General features: G+C 65.2%; 1 protein-coding gene across 1 annotated transcript; it reads left to right on the forward strand.

The window, feature by feature from the left end:
* The first annotated feature begins 137 nt into the window (after nt 1-137).
* LOC116575313 lies at nt 138-8304 on the forward strand. Its single transcript, XM_032316621.1, has 2 exons — nt 138-4328; nt 6121-8304. The coding sequence occupies exons 1-2, from the start codon at nt 3264-3266 to the stop codon at nt 6268-6270; spliced, it is 1215 nt and encodes a 404-aa protein (XP_032172512.1). The 5' UTR covers nt 138-3263; the 3' UTR covers nt 6271-8304.
* Nucleotides 8305-12243: the final 3939 nt, after the last annotated feature.

Raw genomic sequence — 12243 nt, forward strand, 5'->3', positions numbered from 1 at the left:
GTGCGCTGTCTGTGGGGCGCAGCCTGTAGCCAGGCCCACAGTGTGGCTGGCTGGTCACCTCGGGGCCTGCAGGGAGCCCTGAGTGTGTGTCCACGTCTGGGGTGAGCTCGGGCTCGTGTCTCAGGGCCAATGTCTGGGGTGAGCTCGGGATCGTGTCTCAGGGCCAATGTCGGGGAAGACACCGTATAAGCCAGCTGGGCAGTTACGGCCCTCAAGTGCATGTGTGTGGTAGGCATGTGCAGGTGTGTGCAGGTGTGTGCGGGCGTGTAAAGGCGTGTGAAGGCGGTGGGAGTGCCAGAGAGCCCGCACCGAATGACAGCAGCTTACAAAGACTGCGTGACCCCGAGGATGACACTCAGGCCCAAGTCCCCTGAGCGGCTGCCTGGGCAGCCCCTGGCCGGGGTGACCTCCAGCCCCCGCTCCACCAGACCCAGGCCGGCAAGGGCTAGGGCTTCCTGGAGTGGGGTGTCCGGCTGGGACCTAGAGGCCCGGAGGGGTTGAGCAGACGCAGGAAGGTGCTGGGGGTAGGCGAGACTCCCCTTTGTGGGGGGACCCGGGTTGGGGAGAGGACCTCAGACTCCGACCGCTCGGCGCCCCCTCTCCGGGGCTGGGGCAGCCCGCCGCAGGCCTGAGGAAGCGGGGCCCAGTGGAAGGGGGGTGCTGGTGGGTCACGAGGAGAGCCGGCAGGACCTGGGGGGAGGCTGCGCGGTGCTGGCCATCACAGGTGACAGGAGTCAGCCTCTGCTCGGAACACTTCATCGCTGCCCAATTATCGCCTCGGAAACCCTCAGCAACCCCCGCCGGGCCTCGGGCTCTGTTCTGCTGCCTCAGAGAAGAGGTCAGGCTGGCTCCCCACCGCCCGGGATGCGGGGCTCTATCCCGCCCTGCTCCGCCGCCCCCTTTCTCCGCAGGCAGGGGTGAAGGTGCAGAGCGTGGGCCTCCAGCCCCCGGCCTCACCCAGAGCAGGGCAGTTCAGGGCTGCAGTGGGGGACAGGGAGAGGGAGGGGAAGCTGTGCAGGGGTAGGGAGCCTGGGAGCAGAGCTGGTCAGGTGCTCCTTGGATGGCCTTAGAAGGAGGGGCCTGTGTTGGCAGGGAAGGCAGGCCAGAGCGACCACAGGGGAGGTCTGCTCTGCGCTAGGCTCCAGGCAGCAACGCCCCCCATTCAGGCCCCTTTGGGGTTCCAATCCTCTGGTTCGAGGGTTCTGGGCTTCCAGACGCCAGGTGCTGGTCTGCGGGGCTAAGAGGCCTATTTGGAGAGGAAGTCTCCCTCCCAGACGCACAGCCCAGGGAATCACACCCCCCACCGCACCCTCCTCTGAGGACCAGCCTCCTGCTGGCACCGGCGGCTCTGTGGCCCCGTCCTTTGGTCCTTTCTGCCTGGCTCCCACCTGCCTCTGGGGCCCCTGACGGCAGGCCCCCTGCCCCACTGCCTGGCTCCCTGGGTGAGGGGGCTGGGGGTACTGCTCACCCAGGCCTGGGGACTCATAGCCCTGGGACTTTCTGGGTCCCCCTGCCTACCCGGGGCCTCCCCCCCAGCTAGTCTCCAGGAAATCCCCAGGTGGTCCGCAGTGAGCAGCCCTTAGAGCCCAGCGTGTGAGCACCACCTCCGTGGGGGCAAGGGGGTCGGCAGGAACGGTCAGAGCCCCCTCCAGCTCATGGCCCGCCGCCTCCTCCCCGACCAGGGCCACTGCTGTACTGGCTGCAGGACCCTGTTCTTGTGCAGTAGGAGCTGGACCGCTGGGGTCTGCCTGCTGCTACTCACCGGCGCCCTGCCTGCCCAGCTTGGCCCCGGCCTGTGGTCCCGGCCTGCCACCTGTGGGGCCCTCCTGGGTCCTGGGGCCTCACTCCGGTACCACCCCAGATTCCCCGGTGGGGGGGCCCTCTGCAGGCCCAGCTCCTCCCCCTTCTCCTCAGGAGGGGTCTGCTTTGCTCCTTGCTTGCTCTGTCCGCGCTGGGGGCTGGGGACGGCTGCCTGGGAGCGGGGCGGAGTTGGGGGGACACCTGCACGCCCTGCCCCACCCTCCTGGCCTGCCTCTCTGTCCTCTGGGTGCTTCCCGTAGGGGAGCTGGGCCCTGGGGAGGCCGGGCCACAGAGGAGGCCTGGGGAGGCAGAGACAGGGCCAGGGCCTGGGCCACAGGGTGGCAGAGGTGAGACCCGGCCCAAGGCAGAGAGGAAGGTAGACTGGGTGGGCAGAGGGACAGAGAAATGGGGACCCCAGGAGCGCGGCAGCGAGAAGGGCACGGTTTCCTTCTCAAGGAGACACTCTCACCCTGTTTTCACAGAGGTTCCAAGAGGTGGGAGGCCCTGCCCCGGGCTGTTCGGCAAGTGAGAGGCGGGTCCCCCGGCCACACCTGCCCCGCACCTGCAGCAGCCAGGTGGCCTCCGAGAGCGCCCGGCATGCGGAGCCGGGGTGGTGGGGGGTGGGCAGCGGCGGCAGGAGCCCCGTCAGCGCCAGGCGCACGCGTGGCCACACGCATGCCCGACAGACCTGAGATGGGGGCTGGGCACGGGCCGGGGGGGCCAGGGGAGGCAGAGGTGTCTGGCGGGGGGGGCTCCGACGGAGCGCCTAGAGCGGAGGGAACATCTTCTTTCCAGTCCCCCCCCCCCAACTTCCTCTTGTCTCCGGCTTGGCAGGGTGTGTGTGCGGCGTCCTGTCCCTGGAACAGGCAGCCTGTTCGTTCCGGGCCCCCACACACCAGACCCTCTCCCCCTCCCTCCTTCCTGCCTCCTGCCTCAGCGCCTCCCCCCACCCGAGCTCCGAGGAAAGTTTGTATTTTTCCGATGAGGCTGGCACAGAGGGCCCCGACCCAGCTGCTCCCTGTGCCCTGCTGGCGTCCCCCCTCCCGCAGGGCCACGAGGTCACACCCCAGGCCCTGGAGACCACCCTCCCTGCTGTCAGCCAGGATGGAAGGGGGAAACTGAGCCCTGGAGAGAGCCAGGGACGTGTCCGGGCTCCATGACAAGGGGGCCAGAGCCAGGGCACTGTGTGGGGGGCAAGGTCCGCAGGCTCCCGGAGGCCCTGTGAGCTCAGTCTGCACCCTGCGCAACGGTGGGTAAGTTCTCTCATTCCTGTGCCTTCTGGACATCTGCATTCTGCCCTGTAAAGAAGCTTGGCTCTACTCAGTCCGGGGGTGAGTCACCTGTTCCACCCAGAGCAGCTCCCAAGCCCGGCCCGGCAGGCCCTCAGCAAGGTGGCCCACAGGGGGTGCAGATCACCCCCTAAAGCGGGGACATCACCCTGACCCGCACGCCGGCCCTGGAGGATGGGGCCCAGGAGGACCCGGGCTGCTTGTGGCTCTGGGCATGCCGTCAGCAGGGTCACCGCCCTCGGAATGGCGGGCTCCCGCAGGTCAGGCCTGGGTGCCGAGGCTCGGGCTCTTGCCCTCCAGGGCATCAGGGCAGATCCCCGAACCAGGACCAGGGCAGGAGGGATACTACTGCAGGGTGGGGGCGCGGGAGATCTCCGTGGCCTTGCTCCCAGAGGCGCTGTGCAGGGGGGGAACCCTGGACAGGGCGGGGGGCCCAGGACACGCTGCTCACACGCGGCTCGCCGTCTGAGCGCCCACATGGGGTCTGGGTCTCAAATGTCCCCTTGGCGTGGCAGGTGCCTCGGGCTGGGTCTGAGCATTCCCAGAGCACTGGACGGGCGCTGGGGCCCTGCTTCCGGGCCCCGCTTCTCCTTGAGGTGCTGTGACCCCCTGCACATGCCACAGGCCCTCTGGCCCCGGCGCCCTCCTTGTCACACCACGGGCTGCACCGCGTGGAGCCCGATGGCAGTGGCACGTGGTGACGACGACTGGGCCGGACCTCTGGCCGCTCTGTTCACCCCACCACGAATGTCCTATCTGACCCGTGCCACGTCACCCCTGATTCCAATGACAAAGGCCTCTCTGGTCTTAAAATCGAAGCCCAAAAACTCAGCATGGTTTTACATGTTGTCTAAATCTGAGCCCATTGTCACCGCCTCCAGGAAGCCTTCCCAGTCTCTTAGCGATTTGTTAACTGGATCGTTTGTGGCCTTGTCCCTCGTACGTGCTGCCTCAGAGCCCCTGAGCACGATGTCTTCCTCTCTGTGTTGGTTTATGAGCGTGAACGTGTATGTATATGTGCGCACACGCATTTGTGGGGTGTGTGTGTGTGCGCGCGTGCGCACGCGTCAGTGCCTTCCTGATCTTCTGTCCCAGCCAGGCATGCTCTCGCCCACTGGGCCTGTGCTGGGCCCGTGGAGTGGACGATACCCAGCGCTCAGCTTTCCCGGCACCCCAGGTGTTCCGGAGCCAGCGGCCGGAGGAGCCCTGACGATGGGGAGAGCTGGTGGCCGAGCACAGGTGGGCTGGCTGCAGGGGGCCGCGCAGGGCAGGGAGGACAGGATTTCTGGGTTCTGCCCCTCACCAGGGGCAGAACCAGGAGGGGAGGGTTACTAGAGAGGGGACAGGTCCTAAGGTGGGGACTGAGGCCACCCACCTGGGTCTTTGGCCTGGCACAGGGACAGTGGCCTGGGCGGGGACAGAGGCTGCTGGAGAGCCAAGCGGTGGGTGGGAGAAGGCCCTGTCTCTGAGAGCCTGGGGGGGGTCGGGAATGAGGGGAGAGGCGGGCAGTCGGGGGTAGGAGCGCTGTGAGGAACGGCTGTGAGGACACGGCAGGCACCGCGGGGAGCCCGCCGGGGGGGGGGTGGGAGCCCGTGGCCACCCCCACCTCTCTGTCCCACTGGGCCCCCGGCCAGGGCGCCCCCGCCGCCTCCCCGGACACTCAGAGCAGATGATTGCAGCAGGACCCCCCGAGCGTGGCCGCCCCTCCGCCCGGATGGGGGGTGTGCTGCCAGCTGGCCCTGGCCGGACTCCCCCAGAGCTGGGGCTTCAGGACGTCCACGGAGGGGGTGGCGGCCAACTTTCCTGCTGTTCTGGGCCTCTCCATTTAGCTCGCTCCCCAGCATAGAGCGCCAGCTCCCAGGCACACTTCCGGAGCCATACAAGGAGCGGGGCTGAGAATAGCTCCCTGTGACGCAGCCAGGAGCTCCCCCACGCACACAGGCTCTGCGTTCTGCCTGCTGGTGGGGGGGGCGCCCTGGAGGGACCCCTGCCTGGCCCCGCCCCCCCGCCGGAAATGGCTCAGGGTCCCTTCTGCCCCTCCCACCCCTCCCCTGGGGCCAGGGCTGGGGTGGGGGGGGGCCTGCCCTTCACAGCTGTCACCCCTGCCCTGGCCATCTTGTCCAGGTGAGACCTCTCTCCTGGGGTCTTGACCTGGGACGGATGTCCCAGGTGTGGGACATCCTGGCCCCACCGCTGCCCCACATGGACGTTGGGCGTCTTCCCCCGCTCCTGCTTCATAGATGTGGGGCCTCCCTGTCTGCCACAGGTCTCGGGTGATAGTTCTTGGCCCTCACGGCCGCCCGGTCTCAGATGTGAGCTCGTTTTCCCCCCAGCTGCGAGGCCCACGAGGTGCCTTGATGGCATCTGTCCCTCGTCACCTGTCTCTGGGCCCCAGGCCACGGTCTGCCGCAGCTGTCCTGCAGTTCATGCTAACTGTGAATGAAAGGCCCCCGTTTCCATTTTGCCGTGGGCCCCGCCACTCACACAGCCCGTCCCGGCCACCAGGGTTCCTTCCCGTCCTGGGCGTGGGGGTCTGCTGCTCTGTGACCTGTCTGAAAAGAGGGTGGACACAGAACACGTGGGAGGGGGGACCCTGCTGTGTACTGGTCATCTCCCTGAACCTCGGACTCGCTGGGCTGAGGGTCGGGGTGCCGGGACGCCGATCAGGGGGCCAGTGGTCCTGGCACTTCCATGTACTGTTATGTGCCGTGTGCAGCGCGGGACGGACAGCTTCTGGGCCTTGGCCTCTGGAGCCGGCAGGGGTCCCTCTGCGGAGGCTCATCCAGATGGTGGGTTCACAACCCCCGTCGCTCATTCTGCGTTCTTGGTCTTATGGTCTGGGTCTGGGGCAGGTGGCTGACTGGGGCGTTTGGGAGGGACGGCAGCCAGCCCTGGTGCAGGGGGCACAGTGCAGAGGGGCTGGGGGTGCTCTGAGGTGGGAGAGGACCTCTCGGCCATCCAGCTGGCCTACTCTATGCCTCCCGCAGGTTTGGGGACACCTGTCTGGACTTCCCCCACCATCCCTGGACAGGACCTGGCTGCTGTCCCTTCCTCTGTCTCCCCGGCCAGGCTCCAGGCTGGCCTCCAGCCCCCCGAGAGTGGGGAATGGTCCAAGATTGCTGCGGAGCGGACGCACAGCGTGGCGCATGAAGGTTGTCTGTGCGCCCCGCCTCCTGTCTGAGCTTCTCGCACGTCACGGACTCATCCAAGGGCACATTCCCTCGTCCCTGGCCAGAGCGGGACGGCGCGGGGCAAGCACTGGGGGACAGACCTCTAAGCAAGGGCCGGGGCATCAGGGGCAGGCTGGCTGCGGGCTTGGGCTGCGGGCGGCCACAGAGGGAGGAGGACCCCCCTGATTCCGGGGGGTCAGCGCCACCCACCACCGCTGGAGCAAGACTGTCCCCCGCTCCCGTGACTGCCCCGTGGGCGGCTGTCCTCCAGGATGCGGTGCTCGTCCCTTACCTGCAGGCAAGGGGACGCCGGGCCCCATCGGCTCGGGAATGGATGCAGGGCTGGACTCCAGGGCTCTTCCCACCGCAGCCTAGCCCCCAGACCCATGGCCGCCCTGCCCTCTGCTCTGTCTTCTCCGGCCTCGCCAGCCACTGACATCCTAGGCCCGTCCAGGACCCGGGCGCCACCTGCCGGCTGCGTGCCCGCCCAGCACGCTCTCTGGCCTCCCCCCACCCCTGCCCCCTCCCGTCCTCCCCCCCTCCTCCTCCCCCTCCTCCCCCGCCCCTCTCTCCCTCTGCTGCACTTCAGTCCCTCTGTCTCCAGGCCTGATGCCCACTGGTCTGACCCCTCAGCCAGCCCTGCGGTGTCACCGCTGCCACCTCCAAACCTGGAGTTCTGGGGAGAGCCCAGGGCCCCCGGGGGTGGTGTCAGCTCACCACATCCAGACACACACACACACACACACACACACACACACACACACGCCCCTCCAAGTGGAGAAAAGGGCCCTTTCTGCCCAGCAGGCCCCAGACCCTGCCCCCCATCAGGCCTCTGCAGGGCCCACCCCCTTCACTTCCAAAACTTCAGCTAAAGCCACAGCTTCCACAACCTGCCTCTTTGGCCTCCTCCTGCCAGGGCCAATGGGAGCCGGCACCGGACCCCACTTCTCCCTCCCAGGGCCGGTGGGAGCCGGCACCGGACCCCACTTCTCCCTGCACTTGAGTGGGGCTCACCCACCTATCCCAGAACCCTCAGGCTCCCCCCAGGGCCCCATGTGTCCCCACAGGTGGGGCTCAGGGTCTTGGCTCCTTCAGACCTGGGTCTGGGCAGGGCCTGGGAATGCAGGAGCCTCAGGGAGGGCGTCAGACACCCCCAGCCTCAGCTGTAAAGAGCCCAAGGCAGCCACCCTGACCCGGAACAAGGCAGTCAGGGGGCTCCCTCCCTAGGCACTGCTCCCCCCAGAGCCATGCAGGGGCCAGAGACGGATGACTGAGGTGGCACCATCACCGGGGCAGAGGCGTCGACTGAGTGACTTACGGGGTTCTGCCCCATTTCTGCGGCAGGAGCAGCCTGCGGAGCCCCCAGCCCCCTGCATGCCCCTGCTGGAAATGAGCCCCTCACTTCGGTCTGACCACCACACGCTGAGCCCACGTTCCCTGAACTGAGTGGACACTGCTTTTTTCTACATAAAAATAAAACACCTTGACAGAAGCCCACAAGGATCTCAGTGTCAAGTTGCCAGTGAACCCAGACAGCCGTCCAGGCCCGCAGGCTCAGCTGCCTGTGGTAGGAACAGATGTGGCCATTACCCAAGGCCAGCCTCGGTAAGGAGGCAGTCCCCTAAAGCCCACTGCCACCAGGGAGGGGCCCAGGGCCAGGCCATAGCCTCCCTGGGGACAAACTGAAGACAGTGAAAGTAACTTCCCCTGCCAGCCCACATCTGGGGCAGGAGGTTGGGGGGCAGGGCAAGCCTTAAATCTGTAGATAGTCGTTTGAGCCAATCGTGGAAAAAGTTTTCAGTCCACTCAGCTTTGGAGCCTGATCTCACCATTATCATCCTTGTCACCATTCTTGGCATTCGCCTGGCCAACATCCTCATCACCTCTACCACAACCAAATGCCAGTTGTCACCAGGACTAGCACGGACCAACACCTTCAGCGTCTCCTTCACCATATCACATTGCGATCACCGTGATTATCACCATCATCAGCACCACCACCATCCCCGTCACCACCACCATCGTCCTCCTCACCCTCGACACCATCACCACCACCATCACCATCAACATCACCATCACTATCATCAACATCACCACCGCCATCACTATCATCAACATCACCATCACCATCACCACCACCATCATCAACATCACCACCGCCATCACCATCATCATCAACATCATCAACATCACCACCACCATCACCATCATCAACATCACCACCGCCATCACCATCATCAAGATCATCACTGTTGTTACTACAATAATAACATCATCATTATCACTAATAACTCCTCCACGTTATGGCCACATCCTTCTTATCATGATGATGTCATTGTCATCACAGTTACAGTCGCCTCTCCCAAGACCGCTACCGTCAGGAACAGCATCGCCATTGCCATCTCCCCCTTCCTGGCACTGTCACCACGGTGACCGTCCTCACCATCGTCGTCCCCATGACCATAGTCATCACCAGCGCTCCTGAGAACCCAGTAGCGCATCTGCATTTTGGCGGTCCTTGTCCTCTGTGTCATTAGGATCACCACGCACAGTTAACCCTTCTTCCATCCAGCAGGACCTTCTCCGCCCAGTTTCTGCCCAGTCATCCAAGCTTCGAGGTGCAAGAGGGTGAGGACCAAACCACAGTCCCCACAGAGTCGGATACGTGCAGACCTCTGGGGCACAGCCCACGGGGGGCTCTAACACTATGCATCGGGGCTCTAGGGACCAGAGGAGGAACCACTGCTCTTCTGGGGTCCTGGGGACAGAGCCCGGAGCAGCTACTGAGGAGTGGGTGGATGGTAAATGTGGCTGAGCCGGAGCGACTGTGTGAGCCTGGGGGCCTCTGTCCCTTCACCTCCATCCAGACAAGGGCCAGGAGGCTCCGCAGGGAGCCCCAGACCTTGGAGGTCAGGTTCACAGGAACAAAAGCTCATCTGCCCTGCCCTCAGTCACAGGCTGACTCTCCACTGACTCTCCTTCGTGGGTCCCATCCACCTACTCATCTGTCGCATGTTGCACCTGGTGCATCTGTTGCACCTCCGGAGTGGTGACTCGCTTTGGCCATACAGGGTGTTGGGGTGGCACACCAGTGCTCACCACACCTGCTCTGGGGGCATCTGGCTTGTTCGCAGGTGGCTCTCACCCGTGGTGGGGATGCTGAGGGTTCAGATGGCTCAGCGCTGGGAGGGCAGGCACGCAAGAACCGGGATCACAGGAAGGCCACGCTGGTCAGGAACCACCCCAGCCGCCTCACAGGGGGAAGGACTGAGGCCCAGCAGGTGCCTCCGGGTGGGCAGAGCCCCATCAGCCCAAGCATCCTTCTGCCTGGCATGAAGCCACTCCCACAGTGCTTCCCTGCTCCCCCATACCAGCTCCAGCACCCCGAATGGTAGGCTCAGCCTGCTGGCATCTGCGTTCCCTGTGCAGGGAGGCTGCCGGCACAGGGCCGCTGGGGGTGGTTATTTGCTGAATCACCGCAGAGATGTCACTGAGCCCTGGCACCCAGCGGCAATCCAGGTTGGGAGACAACGCTCCCGCCTCCAGCTCCCCAGGCTCGCTCTCTCGCTCTCTCTGAGCCCCTCCCCAGAAAGGCCTGGCCTGACCAGCAGGAAAAGGAGGCCGAACCAGGGTCTTCGAGCATGTTGGCCAAGTTTCCTGAGTTCAGGGCCCGTCTGGATGCCCCCGGTCCCCTACTCCCCTGCGAGAGGGTGTTCTGCCAAGCTCTGGGTAGAACAGCGTGCACGGCAGGGATCAGGGCAGGAAGAGCTGTCCCTCAACTGCTGTCCCTCAACTGCACTCCAGAGGCGGGGCCCCTTTTGTCACCCCGGGCCTGGACACCAAGGGCCAACCTCTTGGAATGACTGCGGGTGGCCGTGGCCTCCAGCCAGCTTCCTAGAACCAGGACCTAATGTGGGGACATCTGTCCCACGGTTCACTGAGGGGGGTGCTCTCTGCAGAGGCAGAACAGTGGGGGCAGGGAGAGGTCAGAGCTCAGAGCGGGCTTGCGCACAGCCCACCCCACCCACGGAGTTCCGAAGGGTGCATGTGGCTCCCTGGAGCCCAGCGGTCCACCGTCCATCCCACACGGGGTCATTGGCCTCCCCTCTGAGAGGGGGCCCCTCCCCGACAAGGGCAGTTCTCCAAAGGAAGGGGCCTTGTGAATTGTTCCCAGCCAGCACTTGCAGCAGCTGGGCGAGGGTGCCCCCCAAAAGAAGGGGTCTGGGTGGGCCCAGGGGCTGGGGAGCACTACTTCGTCGCTGCACCGCGAGCTGCCCCGAGCTCAGCGGCTTCAAGCAGCCGTCGTTGTCGTCTCTGTTGGCGTCCACGGGGCAGGACCTCGGGGGGGCCTGGGCTCCCGTAGGGCTCTGCTGAGCCCCTGCGAGGCCGGCTGCCAGCCGCACCGCAGGGACGGGCCTGGGAGTATCTGCGCCTGAGTTCACCTGTGCGGCTGCGGCAGGAGACTCCGCCGCCCACTAGTTGTTGGTCAGGCTGTGCAGCTGCTGTGATGGGGAGGTAAGGCAGGGAGGCGGAGAGAGACCACTTCAAAATGGATCTGGGCTTCTCCCTGATGCGGCCGCACCCCTCCTGGACGCTGGCCTTTCGCCGTCACAGGGCTCTTTTGCCTTCCCGGCGTCCCCTCTGAGAAGTTTTCTCAGGCTCATTTCCGCATCCCCTCAGCCCCGGGCTCAGCCAGCGCCCACCTCCAGGCCTCTTCAGGTGGGAGCCGCGTCCCAGTGAGCAGGGGGCCAGGCCAGACACGTGCTGAGAGAAAGGAGTTCCCTGCCCCTGCAGGGGGCCCCCCGGCTGGCTCTCTAGGCTCACCCCCACTGTGGGACCCCCAGCCTTCTGACTTCGGCAGCAAGCGGCCACTGACTCCAGCTAGTGACAGGGAAGGGCCAGAGTCCAAGGTGGGGGGAAGGGCAGGGCCGGTGTCCAGTAGGCTCCAGGTACCCAGAGCCACCGAGTGTGGAAGCCAGCACAGAGGGCTCTCTGCTCTGGCGCCGGCAGGCCCCTGCTCACTGTGTGACCTGGACGTGCTCTGTTCTGCAGGAAAGCACCCCCCTGCTCACTCCCCCAGCCGCCACCTGGATAGTTGCGGTCCGAGAGCTGCGTGGGGAGCCGGGGAGCCGGCTCTGACACGGACGCCTCCCCCGGCTCTTCAGTGAGTCAGCATGACCGCTCGTCTGCCCCCACACCCGGAACCGCTGCTGTCACCCAGAGGACCTGGAACCACACTCAGCTGGAGCTGTGACAGAGGAGGAGCCGGGGAGTATTGCGGCCAGGGAGAGCACTGAGTCACACGTGAGGAGGAAGCAGGAGGTCAGCACAGGCTCTTGGCTTCTAGGGGTTAACACATACACAGGGGCTCCGGGCTCCCTGGTCTTGTCCTCTTTAGGAGCTGAGAAAATGCGTGGGCCTGGGTGCGAGCTCAGCCTGTGACCTCCTTCAGGGATTGCCTGTGACCACAGTCAGGGCTCAGAGTGTGGGCAGGGTCAGGCCTCGTGGTGTGATCAGTATCAAAGCTCAGAGTGTGACCAGGATCAGGGCTCAGAGTGTGACTGGGATCAGGGCTCAGTGTGACCAGGATCAGGGATCAGTATGAGATCATGTTCGGGACTCAGCCTGCGGTTGGGATCAGGACTGTGTTGCACCTGGGTTTGCGCATAATCTGGGGTCCAATCTGGGTGTGATCCACCATCCCTGCTGTTGGGAGGAAGCGTTACTGGGCACCAAGGGTCACCCTGATTGGTCCCTACCTGTCCGTATGCTGGGGCACCCCCAGGTGTGCCTTCCTCGGCTCCGTGTGTTGTTCTGGCATTTACGGAGCACACTCCTGACCCAGGCATGCAGGGCTGCCCAGAGGAATCAGCCCGGCCTCAGCCCTGAGAAGCTCTGGGACCTCGTGGGGCCCAGGGCCTGGATGCTGGGGTCTCCCTGGGGTCAGAGGAGCTGGGAGGAGGTGGGAGGCTGAGGCCGCAGTG

This window comes from Mustela erminea, chromosome 16, assembly GCF_009829155.1.
Source record: "Mustela erminea isolate mMusErm1 chromosome 16, mMusErm1.Pri, whole genome shotgun sequence".
NCBI classification, from domain to species: Eukaryota; Metazoa; Chordata; class Mammalia; order Carnivora; family Mustelidae; genus Mustela; species Mustela erminea.

Bases quoted from the DNA above. Each gene is read 5' to 3' on its own strand.
- LOC116575313 (XM_032316621.1), top strand. From the start codon at position 3,264: ATGGGGCCCAGGAGGACCCGGGCTGCTTGTGGCTCTGGGCATGCCGTC. The intron at 4,329-6,120 runs GTGGGCTGGCTG...ATCCCTGGACAG, and splicing joins GAGCTGGTGGCCGAGCACAG to GACCTGGCTGCTGTCCCTTC.